Source organism: Salminus brasiliensis, chromosome 12, assembly GCF_030463535.1.
Source record: "Salminus brasiliensis chromosome 12, fSalBra1.hap2, whole genome shotgun sequence".
Classification (NCBI taxonomy): domain Eukaryota; kingdom Metazoa; phylum Chordata; class Actinopteri; order Characiformes; family Bryconidae; genus Salminus; species Salminus brasiliensis.
The window spans coordinates 34,305,738-34,330,127 of NC_132889.1; the positions used below are offsets into that span (position 1 = coordinate 34,305,738).

A 24,390-nucleotide genomic window follows, 5' to 3' on the forward strand; every position below is an offset into this window, starting at 1 on the left:
TTTCACCAGCTGACTTGTTGTTGTTGGTGCAGCGGTGTCTCCTGTTACATACAGAACCACGCTGGAGTTCAGTGAGCTCTGTAGAACCTCCCATTCTTTCACTAATGTGTGTAAGAAAGGCAGACTGCATGGCTAGGGGCTTGATTTTACATACCTGTGGCAATGGGACTGAATCAAACACCTGAACTCAGTGATTAAGAGGCGTGTCCTAATACTCCTGTTCATATAGTGTACATATATGTGTGTGGTGCTTATGTTCCATATCTAGTCTGTAAAGCTATAGTTAAATAGTTAGGCCTTACTTACACTGGGAGTAATGAGTGGAGAGAGCGCCATCTACCCACTCATACAGAGCTTGGCCAGTTATGCTCTCTCAGGCTCCGGCTGCTGATGGCGAAGCAGCATGACCTAGGATTCAAGCTTGCGTAGTGTCAGTCTGCTGAGCCACTCAAAGTGGCCATTACTGACACCCCCTCCACCGCTCTTACCTCACAGTGAGAGGTATTTTTAATGCTCCTGGGCTCCCCCCACAGTCAGTAAGTGGAATTTGTGCTTTGAGCAACCATTAATAGAAAATATTTTCACATGCTTTTCTGGACAAGCTAAGAGGACCATCGCTGACAGTGAAAGAAGCGAGTGGACGGAGGCGGTAGAGTAAAATAACTGGATTTTACATTAATATGGCTTTGGGTGACGCAGCGTTACCCAGTAGTCGAGATTGTTGTCCTGCTGGCTTCTCCAGAGATACACCGCACAGTTTACGATATAGACGTCATCATCCGGCTATTATAAAGTAAAAATGCTACATAGTGTTGCTTTAAGATCTTGTTAGAGAGAGTGGTAGAGAGAGTGTTCAGTGTGATGCTCTCTCGACCCTTTATGAAGCAGGCTTGTGTGAAGATGCTTCAGGGAAAGCCAGTAGTGCAAGCAAATATAACCCAATGATCAATGAAGCCTATTGAGTTTCGCCTGGCTGTGGAATCACACAGCAGAATAACCACCAAAAATAGCTGAACCTTATCTGCTTGTATCCATTTATCTACGATGGGTAAATTCCATACCCCAAACACTATACAGTGGTTTCCTCCCAAATGAGACTTTTGGTGTCTCAAGTTTTACACTAAAGCCATGAGGCTAATAGAGTTAACACGCCATGGAAGATCACAACCGCCAAACAGCAAACCTGCTGATTCACACTGGCCTCCAGCTATGTGGAGATGTTCAGTAATCTCTGCTAGGCTACCCTACACTGGACTACACTATATCTTCAAAAGTTTGTGGACACCCCTTCAGCTATTTTAGGTTGTGCATTGCTGCCACACATGTGAATAGGTATTGGCAATAGAATAGGACACTCTGGAGCAGATGTACATCAACCTATTGTCAGGCATGGGCTAGAGGGGTACTACGCTCCACAGCTTAATGCTTCAGTGGAAGACCTGTGTTCCCTGGAATGATGGTTGGTACTCCATCCAATACGTTTGGGATGAGTTGGAGAGTTGGGGATGATGATCCTACACCATATTGACCTCACTAATACCTTTGTCACTGAATGCAATCACATCCCCACAGCAAGGCTCCTCCCAAATCTAGTAGAAAGCCTTCTTCTCTGGACAGTAGAGACAGTGACTCCAACAGAAGCAGGATCAGCTCTTTTTAATACCCTTGATTTCAGAAGAAACGATGAATGAGCAGGCGTCCCAATATATTTGTCCGTATAGTGAAGCTAGATATGTTCAGGTTGCGGTCACCCCCTCACAGCCAGACAGCGTAGTGCAAAATTCAGTCTAATGAGTTCAGACGGCATATAATGGGGAGGAAGCGGGAGTTGGAGATCTTATTTACTGTCCATGCTGGCATGCCAGGTGGGCAGAGACTTCAGTGGTCGTAAAACAGGCGGTGGCGTTGACCTCCTGACCGGCGTAAACCTGTCTGGCTGCCCATCTGATAGTACCGGTGCAGTAATTGTGTTTTTCCAGCACAGCTCCTGTTAAACTCAGCCTTCAGCGCTCATGTAACTTCATCTGGTGGTGTCACACGTGGCGTGACACTGGCATTTTTCACAGCTGTCTGTGTGGTCCTCACAGTGGTAAAATCATACCCAATCATGGCCTAAATCATCATACACGTGCCAGTTAGCATGCCAGGTTTATCGTAGGTACATGCACTATGCGTCCAAATATTTGTGGACACTCCTTCAAATGAATGATTTCAGCTACTTTAGGACAGCTTATCTGGTCCTTGTAGAGAAGTACTGCCAATAGATTAGGACTCTTGAGTAGACACACATGAACCTATTGGCACCATGCTGCCTAATGTCAGGCTTGGGCTAGAGGGGTATAAAGCCCCCCAGCATTGAGCTGTGGAGCAGTTGGTTGGTGCTCCATCCAGTACTTTTTGGAAGAGGTGGGGATGAGGTGGGATGATCATCATTTAGCTTTCTGGGATTGCAGTTTGTTCTTCCCAGCTCCAAACCATTCCTTGGTGTCCACCCTCGTGCTGGGTGCAGAAAGCTAGAGAGTAGAGTGACTCCAGGATCAGTGGGAGAGCAGCCCTTATTGCTCCGGCAGTAATTTAGTGTGCTCTGTGGGATGGCAGCCTCTCAAAGGTAGTTACTGGGATCGGATTTTCCTTTTCCATCAGTATTTCACTGCACGTGTTAGACAAGGAACCCACTCATGGGGGCTCACTGTCCAGCTTCTGACATTATCCACTGCACTCACTGGATGATGTACTCTCAAATAGGGCTGTGTATTGGCAAGTACCTGGCAATATGACATGTATCACTATGCAGAGATCTAGTTCACAGTCAAATAAGCTCATCCTGCCCATGTGCATTTGTGTGGGGGGCGCTGTGGGTGCTCACTGATTGGTGAAAAACACAAACCCACTGCAGTTACTGAAGTTCAGAGACGCTGAGTTCGACTAAAGGACAGAGCAAGGTTCAGACAGTCCACTAAATGAGCCTGAAGATCATTCCCTCGACTCTGCGCTCTCAGATATGAGGCCTTATCCTCTAAACCTGTGTGATCTGAGCCTCCGTTAGCTGGAACACGGCCTGTGCTGTGGTGTTATCTAAGCCTAGATAGTGGCTACGAGTCCAAACACCTCAGAACCGGCCTCTCACTTCCCCTTCCTGATCCTCCCAACACCAGTCGCTCGACTTCTCTCTCAGATACGAGTTTTAATGGTCAGCACTTGTGTCTGTAGCTCAGTGGTTAGTGACCAGCAGCTGCTCGGGGCCGTCTGATACTCGGTGGAGCTGTAGCCGAGCTAGTTAAGCAAAGGCCTGCTTAGCGAGTGGCTACAAATCCAAAACCACGGGGGAAAAGCTGTTCCTTCAGCTTTAGGTCCTCCTTGTTCTGCCCTTCTCCTTCACCCCTGCTCTCAAGTGCTGTATCTGAATATTAGGGATGAATAGAAGTCTTTTCTTTGCTCCTTCCAAGCCATATTAGTTTGACCAGCATATTCAAGGTCAGAATATTATGACCATCTACCTAATGGTGGGAATAAGCACCCTTGGCTTGGATGACACTAGCAAGACATCGTGGCTGAACTGACTGTATCAGGTGATGGAAGGTGGTCATTATAGAGGTTAGCTGCTCCACAGTAGAGCGTCAGTAGAGTCATCTTTCCCCTCTGGCATCAATGACCTGTGTGGCACCAGCGTTATGCTATTAGGAGGCTCTCAATGTCCTGGAAGTCCATTCTCGGTACAACTTCACTACGGCAGCTCTACAACTTCCCACAAAGCTAGCTGTTTCTATGCTACCACTCTTCGCCCACTGTCACGGTCATATCAGAATTTTATGTGACCTGGTCAGCTGTATGTATAAATATGCGAGCACACCAGTCAGCTGTAGCAGAGCGGCAAACGAACGGCAAAGGCTGCAATGTGACGGATTAGCAGGGTAAATGAGCAGCGTAAATGATTAACTTCTCCATCTGTGATTCTACAGCACAAGGACACACAATGCTGACCTATCTCTGTCCTGCTGAAGGTCAAACTCAAGCTTTTCCCCCGCAGGCCCACCTCTCCAAGGGCCTCACTGAATTATCAGAGAGAGTGAGAGAAGCAGAGAGAGAGAGAGGAAAGTAGAAGGAGAGGGAGGGAGGGTGTTGTGAGCAAGCGAGCAATAGAGAGAGATATAGACAGAAACCAATAAAAAAGGAGAGAGGGAGGAAACGAGCAAGAGAGAAAAGAAAAATAAGGAGAGAGAGACAGTGAGAAGCAAAGATAAAAGGAAGAGAGAGAGAGAACAGTGCAAGAGAACAGAAGTAGAGAGAGCTGAGGGGTATTTATAAAGCACAGTAATAAATAATAGACTGGGCCGTGTGAGCACTTCTACAGGCCAGTGCTCATGAGGAGACAACAGCAGCGTAATTCACAATGTAAAGGGAAGAGCATGACTAGGCTGAGCAGGGGGAGAGCAGCCGAGAGAAATGCATGTTCTGACCCGGTGAAGGTCTGCTGAAATACTGTGTTTCTCAGCACTGCACTGCTGCGTCAGTATAGCGCAGAACAGCTGAGCTGGGTCTGCAGGGAAATGAGCCTGAGCTGTGTTAGCAGCTGAGAGCACTCTGAAACACACAGCCAGTCAAACCTCACCTATTCTCTGTCTACCATCTCTCCCTCGGCCTGTTCCAAAGTTCACACTTGTGGTTTTGAGTACTGGTGTGGGGGTTCATACGCTTTGTAGTGGGTATTGAAGTGTTTCCTAATTCTAAAGCATTCAGTGTAAAAACATCCATTCATACCTTCTATCATACCGTCTATCCGTCCATCCTTCTAGCCATCCAACCATCAATCCTTCAAATCATCCATCCTTCCATTTATCCAGCCTTCAATCCATCCTTCTGTCCTCCAACCATCCAGCCAGCCAGGTCAGCCAACTATCCAATCATCCATCCATTCTTCAGTTTGTATATCTGTATATTCATCCATCCATCCATCCATCTAACTATCTATTCACCCATACATTCGTCCATCCATCTAGTTATCCATTATCAGTCCTTCAAACCAGCCATTATTCAGTCTATTCATCCAGCTATCCTTCAGTCCATTCAGCCTTCAATCCATCCTTCCATCCTCCATCCAGCCAGCCTGGTCAGCCAACCGTCCATCCATCCATCCTTCAGTTCATATATCTATATATTCATCCATCTAGCCATCCATTCATTTGTCCATCCATCTAGCCATCCAACCATCAATCCTTCAAACCATCCGTCCAGCTATCCTTAAGTCCTTTCAGCCATCCTTCCATTTATCCAGCCTTAAAGCCATTTTTCTGTCCTCCAACCACCCAGCCAGCCAGGTCAGCCAACCATCCATCCATCCATTCTTCACTTTGTATATCTGTATGTTCATCCATCCATCTAGCCATCCACCATTAGTCCTTCAAACCAGCCATCCGTCAGTCCATTCATCCAGCTATCCTTCAGTCCATCCAGCCTTCAATTCATTCTTCCATCCTCCATCCAGCCAGGCAGGTCAGCCAACTGTCCATCCATCCATCCATTCTTCAGCTCATATATCTGTATATTCATCCATCCATCCATTCTTCAGTTCATATCTGTATATTCATCCATCCATCCATCCATCCATTCTTCAGTTCATATCTGTATATTCATCCATCCATCCATCCATCCATTCTTCAGTTCATATCTGTATATTCATCCATCTATCTAGCCATCCATTCATTTGTCCATCCATCTAGCTATCCATCATCAGTCCTTCAAACCATCCACCCATCCAGCTATCTTTCAGTCCATCCAGCCATCCTTCCATTTATCCAGCCTTCAAGGCATTCTTCTGTCTTCCAACCACCCAGCCAGCCAGGTCAGCCAACCATCCGTCCATCCATCCATTCTTCAGTTTGTATATCTGTATGTTCATCCATCCATCTAGCCATCCATCACTAGTCCTTCAAACCAGCCATCCGTCAGTCCATTCATCCAGCTATCCTTCAGTCCATCCAGCTTTCATTCCATCCTTCCATCCTCCATCCACCCAGGCAGGTCAGCCAATTGTCAGTCCATTCCATCCATCCATCCATCAGTTCTACAGTTTGTATATCTGTATATTCATCCATCTAGTCATCCATTCATTTGTCCATTTGTCCATCCATCTTCAAACTTTCCATCCAGCAATCCTTCCATTTATCCAACCTTTAATCCATCCGTCCATCCTCCAACCAGCCATTCATCCATCCTTAAGTCTGTCTATCCATCTGTCCATCCTTCAGTCCATCCTTCAGTCCATGTATCTTTCCATACATCCATCCATCCGTCCATCTATCTATTAATCCATCCATCCATCCCTCCATGCACCCATTCTTCAATCCGTCCTTCAATCCTCTAACCATGCATCCATCCATGCAATGATCCATGCCCTCTCCATCCATCCAATTATCCTTTTATCCATCTGTGCATATATTTGCCCGTCCAGACATTAATTCACTCATCCATCTCTCCCTCCATCCATCCATGCCCAACTCCCTCCACCCATCCATGCCCATCCATGCCCAACCGATTCATCTTTCCCCCCATCCAGTCATCCACCTCCTCCATCAGTCCTTCACTCTCTGCTCTCTGTATTTTAATAGCAGTGGTTATCTGTGCTCTCTGCCATATTGCGAGTGAGTGGAGGTGTGTGTGGAGGGTGTGATGTGATGGGCTCTGTGCAGACAGGCCTAAAGGAGTGCAGTGCTGCAGATTGAGGTGGGCTTATCTGGCTCCGCTGTTTAGATTAGGCTGAATGGTGGTCTGCTCTAATTGAAGCAGGACTTATAATAGCCGGGGTGAGCTACTGATGCTGAGCTACAGCCAAAAAAGACATAGTCCTGATATACTGTGTTTCCTCTAATGCTAAAGATACGCACACAGACATGCACTCGCCAAGCATTTTTATTAGGAAGACCTACTCACCAGCCAATTGTGTGGAAGCAGTGCAATGTATGACATTGTGCAGAGACAGGGCAGCAGCTTCGAGTAATGTTCACATCTTCCATCAGAATGGACACAATCATGGTGATCTCAGAGAATTGCTGATGCCAGGAGGACTATAACGGCATGATCTCTTGATCTGCTGATCTCCTGGGGTTTTCAGCACCACAGTTTCAAGAGTTACTCAGAATGGTGTAATAAAGAAAGCACATCCAGCGAGCGGCAGGTCTGCAGACGGAAACACCTTGTTGATGAGATCAACGGAGGTCAGCGGAAAATGCCCGGATTGGGAGCTGGTAGAACAGAGTGGCTGCGGTACCTCAGATAACCCCTCTGTACAACGGTGGTGAGCAGAAAAGCATCTCAAAAGGCACAACGGCATGTCCAACCTTGAGCACATCCAACCTTCGACCAGTAATTTTTCAATTGGAACAGCAGCGTGGTGCGAAATGCATTCTGGGATTTTTGGCTGTGCCAAGTCCACACAATTCGATAACACAGGCTGAACAAGAACATCTGGACTGTACTGTACTTGGCTATATGTGAGCTTTTGAATGGGACAGTAATTGGGCTGCAACTGCAAGTACAGACCAGAACGCAGATTATCAGCCACTGACTTTTGTATTAGGCTTCGTCTAGCTTGGGTACCTTTTGGATTCTAGCCTCTACAAACTAGCTAGGAATATTTTCGGAGTAAGCTGGATAACAGCAAATGGCTTAAAGTTTACATTAACGGCATTTAGCTGACTCTCTTATCCAGGGCGACTTACAAGGTTACTCGTATTACAGAGGTGGGCCAATGTAGTGTTAGGAGTCTGGCCCAAGGACTCTTATTGGTTTAGCACACATAGTCGCCCAGACTGGGAATCGAATCCCAGTCTCCCACATGGTGTGGGAGCTCACTGGCAGGTAGTGGTGTTATCTGTTGTGCCACACCAACCAAAGCTAGTAGTCTAGAAACGCCCCTCCTGTTTTGAGAGTAATCAGAGGCTCTACCAACCATTAGTACAGTGTTCCTAATAAAGTACACTCATACACACACTCGTGTACATGGACATGACCATCCCCTTGCCCTTGCCCTTGAATTGAACTAATGAGTGCAGGCTGAAGCTTCCTGCAACGAGAAGGGAGTGTGGATTTGATTGGGGTTGACAGGTGTAAGCTTGTTTGTTCGGTACTGTAGGAGAACGGATTTGTGCTGGAGGTTAGACTCCTTTCTGCCAATATCAAGACAAAAAGTGGTGCTTTTATTCGCCCTTGTAATGATAACAATCCATCAGACACACACACACACACACACAATAATACACATAATACTTAAGAGGCAGAGCAGCCTAGTGTCTGGATTGATCTTCGTCCATTAGTGTGGGGCCAAAATACAGACATTAGCATTCAGAGAGGGCAACATCTCAGGCTGATTCAGCTGCCAGTGTGAACGTGTGCGCGCACACACACACACACACACACACACACACACACACACACACTTTGTGATGCAAAGATTATTGTTAATACTTTTTTAGATGCTGCACAATGTGTCCTTTGTTAATACACTATATGGACAAAAGTTTGTGGACAACCTTTCTAATGAATGCACTCAGCTACTTTAAGTTGCACCCATTGCTGACACAGATGTGCAAATGCACACAGACACATACACACACACTCACAGCTTGTCTAGTCCCTGTAGAGAATTACTGCCAGTAGGAGCAGATAAACATGAGCCTTTTGGCACCATAAACTGGGGATAAAGGGGTATGAAGCCCCCCAGCATTGAGCTGTGGAGCAGTGGAACTCCTCTGTGTGTTCTCTGGAATGATGGCGGTGCTCCATCCATTACTTTTGGAAAATGCAATCAAATCCTCACAACAATGCTCCAGAATCTAGTAGAAAGCCTTGTTCACACTTGGCAGTACTTCTTTATAGGGACTAGACATGCTGTGTGTGTGTATTTGCACATGGGTCAGCAACGGGTGCAACTTAAAGTAGCTGAATGCCTTCATTAGAAGGGGTGTCCACAAACATTTGGACATTTAGTGTATGCGGCTGCCGATGTATTGATCACTACGTTTCCCACGATTCCTAGCCAAAGGACTGCACCGTCCACTTCCACTCGTTTCCAAGACAACATGCTCCAGACCTCTGCCCTTTTAATAAAAGCTGACCAATCCTCCTTTCTTATCCTGCTCTCATCTCTGGTCTGTTCTTCCAGCCGTTCCTCTATTCCTCTTCACTGCTGGCTTTCCGTCAGGCAGGCCCGGCTGCTCAGCTGTCTGCTGTTTCTATTAATTACCTCGTTTGTAATGTTTCAATTGTCTCAGAAAGCAGATATTTCTCAGTCTCAGTTCCTGCTCTCTCTCTTTCTCTCTTTCTCACAGGGCCGTGTTTAGATCCGCTGATCTCTCCACTGTATGCCTCGTCTTTCCTGGCCTCCTCCAGATATAATTTCCTCTACTCTGCTCATTTCGCCAAACTCTATGGTAAGTCCTTGATCTTAAAACATTAAAATAAACATCCACATTTAACATTCAGCCTAATTCACCATTAATGTTGGACACGGATGGAACCTGGCCTCCACTTTTTACCCATCCGTGCAGTAAACACACACACACACACACACATACACATACACACTAGTGATCAAACACACACAGTGACCGTGAGCACATGTTTCCAGAGCTTTGGGCAGCCATTGCTAGAGGTGTCAAGTGCCAAAGTACTAAGTTAACTTACTTAAGTAGAAATGTTGGTTTTCTATACTTGTTACTTATACTTATTTCTTATATACTGGAGTAATTATTTATTTTCCACTCCTCACACACTCCTTCTACTCCTTACATTACAAAAAACCCTCTCCAGATAAATCTCTCCATCCGGAAAGTGTGAGTCTGATCGTGGTTGGATGAGAAGTATAAACATACACCATTCTGACTCCCTATTGGTTTGTAAGCGATCCATCACACCTGCACATCACGTTATGTTAATGCTCAGTAGAGCCCTGAGACGCTCCTTTAATAGAGCTGATATTACTGAAATGCTTCATTTTCAATGGGCAGATCTGCAGCTGAAACAGGAGCCCAGTGCAGCCCAACATTTTTAACATCAACATTTTAATAGAACATTCTCCTCATTATGACTTTTAGAAGAATGTGTTTTTGGGGAGGGAGGGGGGGGTAGTGCACTATAGACCCCTGTGGCGCGGCCTAAGCTTTCAGCCTTTGTTTTTCTTCCATTACTTTTACTTTTCTACTGTAAGTAGTTCTGAAATCAGTGCTTTTACACTTAGGCTTAAGTTGATACTTCAGCTTCTATAGAAGTCTTTTTAAACCCTAGTATCTCCACCTCTACCTGAGCAATGAACCTGAGCTCAGGTATTGAACCCACAATCAATAGCCCGGTGCTCTAACCGCCAAGCCACTACTGCTCCTTAGCTCATAAACTGTAAACCATGAATAATGAATAAAGAGAGTTCGGTACATGGAAGTGACAAACCATGAACCTCAAACACTGCTGCTCCTCCTTCAAAACAACTTCCAGCAGAACCAAAACAGAGCTGGAAAACAGGCCGATTCCAAAACCCCAAAACTGTTACATCACAGTCTTGACTCGCTATAAAATTGACATAAACCCCACCAAAGCAGATAAAGCAGTGAAATGGTGAAACGCTGTAGCGACTTCAGAAGAATATGGTGTTGTTGATGCTGGAGAGCAGCTTGTCACCTTCGGACACTGCTAGTTATGGGAGTATTGGTTGCTATGGGAACCAGGACTTCTGACCGCAGCTTTTCCTGTGTCAATGTCCGGATAAAAGGGGCTTAAACTCGGATCGGGATGAAACGAAAACAGGGAGAAGCAAACAGGGATCTGCGCTAGGCTAGAAGCTAACGCTAGCTGATGCTAGTTTTCCCTTGACAAGAAGCTGGACTCCCTCAGTTGAAACAATCTGGAGCTATACTCACAACTGAAGCCAAACCCAGGGAAACGAGTGAGGGGCAAAGCTAAAAGCTAAGCCTATTTCAGGCTTATCTCGGATGCTGTTAGCACAATGCTAATTGCTAGTTAAAAGCTTACATTGTTAAAAGCTTGCTGCTTAGCTTCAGCAAACTTCAAACACCAAATATGCCATTCACCTATCAGCCATAACATTAGTACCACTTACCTAATATTGTGTAGGTCCCCTATGTGCCACCAAAACACCTCTGACCTGACGAAGCATGGAGTCCACAAGACGTATGGTAGCCTTCTTTTAGGTCCTGTAAGTTGTGAGGTGGGGCCTCTATGAGCATCCGTCAGCCTTGGGGCGCCCATGACCCCATCACTGTGCTACCGATTGACTTTCCCTGGACCACTGTTGGTTGGTACTGACCACTACATATCAGGAACACCCCACAAGACCTGATACCTGATGTTTTGCAGATGTTCTCAGCCATCACAATCTGTATGTGCATGTGTGTGTGCAGGCAGCAGTGGCTGGTCGCCATCACCGGGGGACAGACAGCCGTGGATGCAGATGGACCTGGGCAGGAAATATCGTATTGTGGCCATCGCCACTCAGGGGACCTTCAATTCCTATGACTGGGTCACTAAATACACTCTCCTCTATGGAGACCGACCTGATGCATGGACTCCTTACGTTATGAAGGGCGGCAACATGGTAAAATCACTGTGATAGAATGTGTGTGTGTGTGTGTGTGTGTGTAAGCCTGTATTTATAGATAATACATTCATATCCAGTCTTAATCATCATAGAACATTGCGTAAAGCTGTTTATTTGGGTGGTAAGCCTGTAGTTACTTGGAGAAACACCAACATTGGAGGAACTGAAGCAGTAATATCTGCATTTTCTGCTTGCTTTCACATTTCATTCTTGCCAGATGCTATTCCAGCATAGGGGTGTAACGATACACCAATATTTGATACGATAAAATACTGATTTGATTTTTGATACAGTAAAAATAAGTAGAAATGGGAAGACAAGGCAAGTTTAATGCGTTAATTTCACAGTAAGATCTGTTAGTACTGATAACATTGGCTGTTCATTTACAGCCTAAATTAATTTTACAATGCAGAGCCATTTTTAAGAAGAACAGGACAAAACTGTTGAAAATTGCTGTTATTTTTAGAGTGCAGATAACAAAATGTACTCCTGAGGAACGTTCAGAGCCTGTGCAGCTCCACTATCTAATGTGGGCATTGCTTTCTATGAAAGACGGTAAATGAAAGGAGATTCAAGATTTGCTAAAGAACCTTTACTTGAAGTGAAAGTTCTTCAGACCTGTAAAAAACGTTCCTCAGACTGGTGCCCCGAGTGGTCCAGCTGACTAAGGCTCTGTTACTGTAATCAGAAGATCAGAGGCCCCAAAAGAGAGCACAATTGGCCATGCTTTCTCTATGGTGGGTAGATGGCGCTAACCCCCTCGCTAACCTCCCCCTCCCCCCCCACACACACACACATCACTCTAGTGCGGTGCTGGTTGTCACTGGTGTCTGCTAGCCGGTGCGTCAGAGCTGGGTATACAGCGCTTTCCTCCAGGCGTGTTGGTTGATTGCCTGGTGACGTCACATCAGCGGAAGTTCGAAAAAGAGGTGTGGCTGGTTGTGCACGTGTCAGAGGGGGCGTGTGTTGGTCGCACCCTCACTAGTGTCGGGGGTGTTGCATGTGATGGTGGAGGGAGGAGAGAATACGTATGGGTTGAGTAGTTGGCGATCTAAATTGGGGAGACAGGGATAATGTTCTTCTGAGTGTGGATGTCTCGAAAAGTCGACGTCTTAAGCTGCCTTCCTCCCTCTCTCAGACATTGCCTGGAAACTGGAACTACTACCAGGTGAAGAGGAATGTGTTCCACTACGCCTTCACTGCCAAACACCTGCGCTTCCTTCCCATGGGCTGGAACACGGAAAACGGCGGCAAGATCGGCGTCCGGCTGGAGGTGTACGGCTGTCCATACGGTAAGGGGGGGGGTTGAGAAGGCCGATGTGTCTCGCCTAGGCCTTCAGTGGCAGCTGCAACTGTATTGTCGTGTCTATATTTTCCGCCTCAATGAGTTACTGAAGATTTAGTGGTGTCTCGCAGGGCAGCATTCAGATACAAGCGCTGCCGATAATCACATTTCCCACAAAGCCTCTTAACCCAGCAGTTTGCCTTGTCAATCAACACTAAAGCTCTCTGTAATCTCTCGGTATAGCTCGAAAATAAAAACATGCCAAATCAACACACACACACCGTTTTTCGCTCCCACGTTCTAAGCTTTCTCGGACAGCGCAGGTCCATATGTACTGTTGACGTCCCGCCCTTTAACCTCTTTGGCCTGTAGACTCATACGTGATGCAGTTGGAAGGGGATGACATGGTGGCTTACTCGTTCCCCGGCGGGCGGGTGCGGACCCTGCAGGACCACTACGCTCTGAACTTTAAGACGCTGGAGAAAGACGGGGTCATGCTGTACAGTGAAGGCCTGCAGGGGGACTCCATCATGCTGGAGCTGAAAACCGGCAGACTGTACCTGCACATCAGCCTGGGTAAGTGCCGCACACTAGCACAAGGGGGCGCTACAGTTCCCACAATACCATGCAAATACATACAGCTTGAGAGATTTTCGTATTTACCTGTCTCTACACATATCGTAAGTGTATGAATATGTACTTTTTTATATAATTATCTTCATAAGTACATTCCTCATTACTGAAATATAGTGAATTTTGCATATTATGTTTATTATAAATTGATTAATGATGCAATTTTCTATCATTTTAGAATCTTTTACAGGCTTTGTTCATCACCAATGGCTTCATTTCCTTCATTTCTTTTATTTACAGTTTTTACAGTATTCACAACTCACTTGCCAACTCACTGAAACCAGGGAAAGTGCACAGCATATGAGCTTATTAACCAATCAGTGGCTGGTTCAATCCCTTAACAGGGCTACTTAGGAGTAATACACCTTAGTGTGTGATAAGCCTCGCTGCGTTAAGGAGTTAATGCCATGCATTTTTATTGTTATTATTATGTAATAGTTTGCTTCAATAAATTCTAAAAAGTTATTAATAGTATGTTAATATAATATAATAATTATTAGAATATAATATACTATAATATAATATAAATAATACACAACATATTCTGATGTGGCGAACGGATGCACAGGTAAATAAAATTGGCGTAGTGTGAGCTACATAATGATTCAAATACAGACACTGCATACATACACTATATGTCCAAATGTTTGTGGACACCCCTTCTAATGAATGCATTCAGCTACTTTAAGTTGCACCCATTGCTGATGCACACAGACACACACAGCTTGTCTAGTCCCTGTAGAGAAGCGCTACCAATAGAATAGGACTCTAATGCCAGGCGTGGGCTAAAGGGGTATAAAGCCCCCCAGCATTGAGCTTTGGAGCAGTGGAACTACTGTGTTCTCTGGAGTGATGGTTGGTGGTGGAGTTGAAGAGTTGGGGATGAGATGCAATCAAATCCTCACAGCAGTGCTCCAAAGTCTAGTAGAAGGCCTTTCTTCTCTGGGCAGTAGAGAAGCAGTAGTGGAGAGTGAGAATGTACATTAGTGAGCTGGTGTTCTGGTTCATTTTGCAGGGAGCAGCACGGTTCATAACACGAACGGTATGACCACGATGAGGGTGGGCAACCTGCTGGACACTCAGCACTGGCACTACGTCACCATCAAGCGGTACGGCCGACAGGTGAATTTCACCCTGGATAGCCAGACGGAGACAGCCATTCTCAACGGGGAGTTTAACTACCTGGACCTCGACAAACAGGTGAGTCGGCCAGATACGACCAATGGAGATACCTGAATGAATGAATGCTCCTAGTACAGTATATGCTCTTCATTCCCTCCTCAGATATACGTGGGCGGGGTGATAGAGAAAGACGTACCCCACCTCCCGGGAAAGTTTAACTTCCGCGGCTGCATGGAGAACGTCTTCATCAATGGAGTCAACATCATCTACAAGACCAAGTACCAAGAACCTGATGTTCGACTTGCTCCAAAAAAGGTGTTCCATATGAGTATTTGGCAAAAAAAGTCTAATTTGGTGTATATCTTGGCTGCTTAGCTAATGTCCAAAAGTTTGCAGACACCTGCTCCTCCAGAGTTCCTCTTTCACTCCTCTTTTGAAATCAAGGGTCGTAATAGGGAGTTTGTAACCCCCTTTGCTGCAGTACCCACCTCTACTCTTCTGCAAAGGCCTTACTTGAGATTTTCGAACATTTCTGTGAGAATTTGATGGCATTCGGCCATGAGTTCTTTAGTGAGGTCAGGTATTGATAATGGATGATAAGTAATACATTGGAAAAATGCCACTCAAACCTAACCCTGAAGTATTGTCTGGAGCTCCGGCACCATAGAGAAGTCAGTTGCACTGCTCCACAGCTCAGTGCTGTGGGGCTTTATAACCCTCTAGCGTCAGGATGGCGTTGGGCGTGATGACTTTAGACTCATGACTGGCTGCCCTGGAGCATCCTGTTATACTAGGACTGTTTGTGGAAGTATTGGGTGCTCCGTAAAGTAGCTTAACTCATCCATTTAAAGCAGTGTCTGGATACCTTTGTACTTGTAGTGTATTTGCTATTGCTGGGAGTTAGACTGTCACCAGTCTAATCTTGCAAATACATGCAGAAATGTTTGTTTGTTTAACAAAATCTAGTGAACAAGTTTATTGAAGAACTGTTGAGTAAAATGGCTTGGATAGACCTTATCTACACATATTATTAGCTGTCCCGTTAACATAGACTAGCTTTAATTGATTAGTGGTTACTGGCTGGTTATTGATTATGTATGTTATGTGTATGTTATTCCATAGTTGGTCACTATAGAAGGTTCACTTATGAATGAGTGAAGTTCAAGTCTAAATTTTTGCTTTACAGTACAATATCTCCTCTTCTACCTGATTGGAGGTTCAGAATTTGGCTACACAATTTGACCAAAATCGTATTATAATATGAAATAATAATGAACTATTAATAATAACAGTAATATTTATAATACTAATAATAATATTATTGTTGTTATTGTTATTATTATTATTATTATTATAGAATTTGGGCATTTTACTTACCTCAACTAGTTTCAGTACATCTCACATTCCATTCATATCAAATTCACCTGCATTATTACGATTCATAAGAATTATACACCACATGTCCAGATGTTTGTGGACATCCCTTCTAATGAATTCATTGTCTAGTTCCTGTGAAGTAGTATAATATTTTTTAAGAGACTGTAAAAGAGCTGGTGTCCCAATACTTTTGTCCCAATAAGTGTTGTTTGCAGTGTTTATTTCTTAACCCTTACTCCATCCATTCCTCCCATCCCTCTCCCCTCTCCATCTACCCTTAGAAAAAGATGCACTACACATGCCGTGACCTCCTCTGGAGACCTTTGACCTTCGCAGGACCCAACAACTACCTGCAGGTACCCGGGTTCTTCCGGAAAAGTCGGCTGGCGGTGAAGTTTAAGTTCCGATCGTGGGACTACACTGGCCTGCTGATGTTCACCAGGTTTGCGGACGAGCTGGGCTCTCTGGAGCTGGGCCTGAGCGAAGGGCAAGTCAATGTGACGCTGACCCAGCCGGGCAACAAGCGACTGCGATTCGCTGCAGGTGAGGCTCAGCAGGCAGCACCTCAGTATTTTACCATTGAACTTGTTAAAATGCCTGTTATTCACACTGGTTCAGTTAACAGCTTGTCAGATGTTTCAACTTGTCTGTTTCTTTCTGAACGTTGTAATGATGGATTCCGATATTAATACTGACCATAATAAAATATATATAATAGTATAGTAATAATAAGTAAATAATAATAATAGAAATGGGTCTGTGCAGTCTGGGGTTTCTGCTGTACTTGCAAAAATGGTGACTTTGGGATCTGAGGATACTGTTAAGTGTGGCAGAGGAATCGGACATCAGCAGCAGCACTGTCACCCTCACAGAGAGCAGAGGCAGTCATATTTCTACTGAACCACAGTGACACCAGCAGTTTCAAAGGGGAGGGAGAAGTGCTGATCAGTGTGTACAGAGAGTGGAGTTTATTGTAGGGCTACACAATTTGACCAAAATCGTATTATAATATTAAATAATAATGAACTATTAATAATAACAACAGTAATAATAATAATAATATTGATGTTGTTATTGTTATTATTATTATCATACAGAAAATGCTGTAATAAGGTATAAGATATAAAGGTACTTTTATTTATTTTCTATTTTTACACAAGTAAAATTTATTGTAAGACAAATACAACCAGAGAAATGTAAAAAGATAAAATATAGTTTATTAAATTTCATTTATTTCAGATCCAGCTGTCCAATACCCCCTTTGTTATCCAGTCAGCCAATTAGCCAAATGTATTTGATTATTGGGATTATTTAAACTAGACGCATACTTGCTTGATTACTGACGACTCTGTTTGATGTCCTTTATTGTTATTTGTTATTAATTGAAATTATTATTTTGGTTGGAAATCAAAGTCACAAATAAGTCAAAACAACATTGGGTTGACATCAAGCTCCAAAGTTAGAAAGCCCTTAAATTTAATTTAGTTAATGTTACGACCTAAAACCAACAACAATATCAACGTCTAACTTAAGAATTTGCATAGAATCCTTTATAAATTTTTGAAATGATTTCATTTATTGACGGAAATCAGTTGTCCAGGACCAGCTGTCCATCACCCTCTTTGTTATTCAGTCAGCCAATCAGCCAATATTTGATCATTTATCAATTTTTTTGGGATCATTTAAACTAGATACACACTGGCTTTATTACTATAACAGCTCTGATTGTTGTCCTTTATTTACATTTACATTTACATTCATGGCATTTAGCAGACGCTCTTATCCAGAGCGACTTACAAAGTGCTTTGCTATTTACCCAAGTAAAGCCTTAGCTAGTTAGAATAGACTAATAATTAATTAATTAATTAATAATTAATAATTAGATACCTCTAAGCTTAGACATTACTAAACACAATACAATAAGGCGACCATAGAACTATTCGTCCAAGTACTCTCGGAAGAGGTGGGTCTTCAGTTTGCGTTTGAAGACAGCGAGCGACTCAGCCGTTCGGACACCCAGGGGCAGCTCATTCCACCACTTTGCTGCCAGGACAGAAAAGAGCCTGGACGCTTGTCTTCCGCGGATTTTGAGGGATGGCGGGTCGAGCCGAGCCGTGCTTGAAGCTCGAAGGGCTCTTGGTGCGGATCGGCTTTTGACCATTGCCATCAGGTACGGAGGGGCTGGTCCAGTCTTGGCTTTGTAGGCCAGCGTCAGGGTTTTAAATCTAATGCGGGCAGCTACAGGAAGCCAGTGGAGAGAATGCAGCAGTGGAGAGACTTGGCTGAATTTAGGAACGTTGAAGACGACCCGTGACGCTGCATTCTGGATGAGTTGCAGGGGCCTGATGGTGCACAGGAGACCACCCAGAAGAAAGTTGCAGTAGTCAAGTCTGGAAGTGACGAGAGACTGAACAAGCACCTGGGTGGCCTCTCTAGAGAGGAAGGGTCGAATTCTCCGGATGTTGTTATTTGTACTTGTACAGTACAATGCGATTCTTCGCCCAGCTTAGAAATCCAGGGTCCGACATACTACAGTGCCCCTGGAGCAGAAACTGGTTAAGTGCCTTGCTCAAGGCCCCACAGTGGCAGTCCTGAGTACTCCCCCACTGACCCATACTGCCCCAGCAATGTGACATGCTGAAAGAAATGATCAGGAATAGTAACAGGCCTTTTTTAAGTTTGTAGGAAAAATAAGAACCCCTAGAGAACCTCAGCGAGGGCCATTATCGGCAAGTAAAGAAAACTGAGAACTTTCCCAAAAGCAGCAGGCCTACCAAGATTCCTCCAAGAGCACAGTGATGAATCACCCAGGGAGTCACAAAAGAAACCAGACAAACATCTAAGGAAAGCAGGCCTGACTTTCCCCTGATAAGGTCAGCATTCGAAGTTCTTCCTTTAGACAGAGGCTAGGCAAAAATGAATATACATGGGAGAGTTGCAAGTTGAAAACCACTGCTAATGAAAAGGAACATAAGGCATCTAACATTTGCGACAATACAGCTCTGTGATACTCACAGCTTTTGGAATAATGTTCTGTGGACTGATAATTCAAAAGAGGACCTTTTTGGAAGTCACGAGTCCTATTACATCTAGTATATACCTAACTCATAGCATTCCACCATAAGAAGAGTCACATAAACTGTCAAACATGGTGGTGGAAGTGTGATGATGGGGGGTGCTTAGCTGCTTCAGTGGCTGGGGCTCTTGCCATAATAGGCAGAATAATCAATATCCTGCTGCAGAATGTCCAGTCATTAGTCTGTGAAGTAATTGGGTCATGCAGCAAGACAAAGATCCAAGACCAGCAGGCAACAGACATTCATTTGATGTCAGAAAGAGGTTGGACTCCAACCTTAGACAGACGTCTAATTTTGTAGTCAAAGTCACATATCCGTCAAAGTCAAACGTGTTGACATCAAGCTCCAACGTTGAACAGATGTTAACTTTTGGTTGTAGTCAAAGTAACATATCTGTCAAAAAACAACATTTGAGTTGTCTTTAAGCTCCAACGTTGAACAGATGTTAACTTTTGATTGTAATCAAAGTCACATATACGCCAAAACCTACATTTGAGTTGACCTCAAGCTCCAGTGTTAGACAGACGTTAAATTTTACACATCCACAACATGTCACAACCCAAAACCAACAACATATCAATGTAGAACAATGCTGGATTTTCATGTTACGTGAACGTTACCTTCACGAAGTTCAGCAGATGTTGGGTGGGTTGGGTTTTGGTCTCCATACCTCACAACTAAATTTGTTGGCATTTGATGTTTAAAACCAACCAGACCTCAACATCAGCTGTCGCCACAATTCTACGCCAAGTTGATGCTGGCATTAGATTAGTTGTCCAGACATTGAAGTTTGGTCTGCCGTCATCACCAAACCTGCATTCAGTCAGATAACACCTATTGACATTGGTGGCCAGCTGGGTTCACCTCTGAATGGCTGAGTGCCCAAGTCAAGGTCCTGATCTTAGTTTAGCTGAGATGCTGTGGCAGTACCACACACAGGCAGTTCATTATTGGAAAGTGTTCTATATAGCAAAAAGTAAAAAGCCTAAAGAACCCCCCCAAAATTGTAAAGAACCCCCCAAAAAGCCTTAAGAACCCCCCAAAAAGCCTTAAGAACCCCCCAAAGAGCCTAAAGAAGAGAAATAGTACTTGGCTCAGGTTTACCTTCTAAACCTTTACTAGGCACCTGCTCTACTTGAAAACCAGGCTGTCTTTCATCATTCGTGTTTTGGGCTGCTTCCAGGGTACCGTCTGAACGATGGCTTCTGGCACACGGTGGACCTGGCCGCCAAGGACAACTTGCTGACCATCACCATCGATGAGGATGAGAGTTCCCCACTAAAGATCACGAACCCGTTCATGGTGCGCACCGGAGACCGCTACTTTTTCGGGGGTGAGTGATGAGGTGGGGTGATGGGGTGTGCAGGCCCATTCACTTTCACCTTAAGGGCAATTCCTCTGTTATAATAGCGAGTCTCGGAGTGTAGCTGTTTATTCAGCAGGTTAGTGATGCGTGGGAGTGACTGATGTACTTGATTTTTGTCCAGGCTGTCCAAAGACCAATAACACGGCTCGCTGTGTGACCAAGCTGGCCCGTTTCCACGGCTGCATGCAGCAAATCTTTATTGATGACGAGCCTGTGGACATCGATGTGATGCTGCAGAGGAAATGGGGCAGATATACCGAACTGCTGCTTGGGACTTGCGGCATCACTGACAGGTGTGTATGCGTGTGTGTTCGTGTGTATGATCCTCATCCTTGTGTAATACAGTGTTATTCACTGATCAGCCGTGACAAGAGCAACCTTCAAAACATCAGGGAGGTCTTGTGGGGTGTTCCCAGTATGCAGTGGTCAGTACCTACCAAAAGCGCTCGGAGGAAGGACAACCAGTGGACCAGGGACAGGGTCATGTAGCTGTCAAAATAAGGGTGAAGGACATGCTCTGCAGGGGTGGTTTGTCTTTGGCATAGGCAGCATTGGGGGGTTTTGCAGCTTGCACCGGCTTGTAGCACCTGAGGCTTGTTGATGTGACCCATGGAGGCCCCGTCTCACAATTTACAGGATTTAAAGGATCTGCTTAGTGCCAGGTAGCACAGGACACCATCAGAGGTCTTGTGAAGGTCTTGTGAAGTCCATGCCTTGAATGCTCAGATCTGTTGCGGCAGCACAAGGAGGGGGTCCACTAATGGTACTAATGATATGGCTGATCCGTGTATTTATCAGTTTATTGTTTTTTTGGGAGGTTTCTGTCCAATTATCTCCCAATTTTAGTCATTTCCAGTTTCCACCCAGTAGCTCGGGCTTCCCCATCATACAAAACCACCAGATCTGGGAGGGAAAAGGCTGGCTTCCGGATGTGCTTCCGACAACTTCCTGTTAAGCCAGCCAATCCAGTTTTTTTAAACTGCTGCCAATTAAACGCCGCTGGACAGCTGAACACGCTTGGAGGGGAACACTGAACGCCAACTGAAACCGGTCTCAGATAGTCTTGCTTCTGGTTTCTGATTTATGAAAATTCTAATATTAAAATGTTAAGAAGACTTCAGCCCCTCCTTTAGGTGAACACTGAAGATTCTCAGTGTTCTCAGAAGCTCCTCAGCGGTATGATAAAGATGTCTGTCTGCCCCGCCCTGCTCCTGTATGGCTTCATCTGATGGGATCAAGGCTGCTCTTTTACTTTAGAGAGAAATAATAATGTAGGTGATGAGCCTCATCACTCAGCGGTGACAGAGCCGAGGCGGAAAGCGGAACACAACAGATTTATTTGTTGCTGCTCAAAGACTGGCCAGATGGCAAAGGTTGGGGTATGTCTACTGGACTGTTGCTCACATTAGAGGCTTTGTCACGATGAATGACCCTGGGGAAATAAAACAATGATCAATTAATTCATTAAATAATTAATTAACGGTCTATAACAGGCCTGTGATTACTAAATCTGAACGGGAGTGAAACAGAGTGTTTATTTCCTTTATTTCCACTGATCACATTTCTGTATCTAATATCACCTCACGCTTCCTCACCTCACGTCACTTTATGTTTCCGGATCTTACGTCATCTCACCACTCCAGACCTCACGTCCATCATCTCATGTCACCTCACGTTTCCTGACCTCACGTTTCCTGACTTCTCATCACCTCATATTTCCTCACATCATATTTCCTCACATCATATTTCCTCACCTCATATTTCCTCACATCATATTTCCTCACCTCATTTTTCCTCAGCTCACTTTTCCTGACTTTTCGCCCCTCACGTTTCCTCACCTCATGTTTCCTCACCTCATATTTCCTCACATCATATTTCCTCACCTCATTTTTCCTCAGCTCACTTTTCCTGACTTTACGTCACCTCACGTTTCCTCACCTCATGTTTCCTCACCTCATATTTCCTCACCTCATGTTTCCTCACCTCATATTTCCTCACATCATATTTCCCCACCTCATATTTCCTCACATCATATTTCCTCACCTCATGTTTCCCCACCTCATATTTCTTCACATCATATTTCCTCACCTCATGTTTCCCCACCTCATATTTCCTCACATCATATTTCCCCACCTCATATTTCCTCACATCATATTTCCTCACCTCATGTTTCCCCACCTCATATTTCCTCACATAATGTTTCCTCACCTCATATTTCCTCACATCATATTTCCTCACCTCATATTTCCTCACCTCATGTTTCCCCACCTCATATTTCCCCACATCATGTTTCCTCACCTCATATTTCCTCACATCATATTTCCTCACATCATGTTTCCTCACCTCATATTTCCTCACATCATATTTCCTCACCTCACGTTTCCTCACCTCACATGTCCTCACACCATATATCCTCACCTCACATTTCCTGACTTCACATTTCTTGACTTCATATCACCTCATGTTTCCTCACCTCATATTTCCTTGTCTTATATTTCCTTACCTTACGTTTCCTCACCTCATGTTTCCTCACCTCATGTGTCCTCACCTCATGTGTCCTCACCTCATGTTTCCTGACTTCATGTTTCCTCACCTCAAGTCTCCTGACCTCACTCTACCTCATGACACCTCAGATCTGTGATTACTAAAACTAAATTGTGTCAAATGTAAGTGTTTATCTCCTCAGTAAAACTGCTATTAGAATAATCACTAATAATAACATTCCTACAGAAAGTGGTGGTGGTTCTCCATCACTGGGTTCATTAGAACGTCTCCAAAGATGACCTCCTTATGGAGTCTAGAATTATTTAGAGTTCTCCTCCAACACCTAAATCAGTGCTTAATGATGGTAAATTAATGATGGTAAATGATGGTAAATAATTTTAAATAATGTGCTTAGATGCCCAAAACCTCCAAACAGCACTGCAAAGACAATTTTTCACAAATCAGAATTTTACAATAACAATGTGAATTCTTTTGAACAATGTGAATTATTTTGAACAATGTGAATTCTTTTAAACAATGTGAATTCTTTTAAACAATGTGAACAATATGAATTCTTTTGAGCAGTGTAAACAATGTGAATTCTTTTGAACAATGGGAATTCTTTTGAACAATGTGAACAATGTGAATTCTTTTGAGCAGTGTAAACAATGGGAATTCTTTTGAACAATGTGAATTATTTTGAACAATGTGAACAATGTGAATTATTTTGAACAATATAAACAATATGAATTCTTTAGAACAATGTAAGCAATGTGAATTCTTTTGAACAATATGAATTCTTTTGAACAGTGTGAACAATGTGAATTCTTTTGAACAATGTGATTTCTTTTGAACAATGTGAATTATTTTGAACAATATGAACAATATGAATTATTTTGAACAATGTGAATACTTTTGAACAATGTAAATGATGTGAATTCTTTTGAACAATGTGAGCAGTGTGAATTCTTTTGAACAATATTAATTCTTTTGAACAGTGTGAACAATGTCAATTCTTTTAAACAATGTGAATTCTTTTAAACAATGTGAACAATGTGAATTCTTTTGAGCAGTGTAAACAATGGGAATTCTTTTGAACAATGTGAATTATTTTGAACAATGTGAACAATGTGAATTATTTTGAACAATATAAACAATATGAATTCTTTAGAACAATGTAAGCAATGTGAATTCTTTTGAACAATATGAATTCTTTTGAACAGTGTGAACAATGTGAATTCTTTTGAACAATGTGATTTCTTTTGAACAATGTGAATTATTTTGAACAATATGAACAATATGAATTATTTTGAACAATGTGAATACTTTTGAACAATGTAAATGATGTGAATTCTTTTGAACAATGTGAGCAGTGTGAATTCTTTTGAACAATATTAATTCTTTTGAACAGTGTGAACAATGTGAATTCTTTTAAACAATGTGA

The 24,390-nt window shown here is 43.7% G+C and overlaps 1 protein-coding gene across 1 annotated transcript in view; it reads left to right on the top strand.

The window, feature by feature from the left end:
* cntnap1 (contactin associated protein 1) overlaps window positions 1–24,390 on the top strand; it is a 54,453-nt gene that overhangs the window by 6,855 nt on the left and 23,208 nt on the right. The window contains exons 2-10 of the mRNA XM_072693230.1: window positions 9,324–9,425; window positions 11,406–11,599; window positions 12,741–12,894; window positions 13,260–13,463; window positions 14,536–14,720; window positions 14,805–14,957; window positions 16,301–16,562; window positions 20,280–20,429; window positions 20,584–20,755. Of these exons, the coding sequence (XP_072549331.1) occupies window positions 9,324–9,425; window positions 11,406–11,599; window positions 12,741–12,894; window positions 13,260–13,463; window positions 14,536–14,720; window positions 14,805–14,957; window positions 16,301–16,562; window positions 20,280–20,429; window positions 20,584–20,755 (1,576 nt within the window). The remainder of the gene's footprint in view (window positions 1–9,323; window positions 9,426–11,405; window positions 11,600–12,740; window positions 12,895–13,259; window positions 13,464–14,535; window positions 14,721–14,804; window positions 14,958–16,300; window positions 16,563–20,279; window positions 20,430–20,583; window positions 20,756–24,390) is intronic.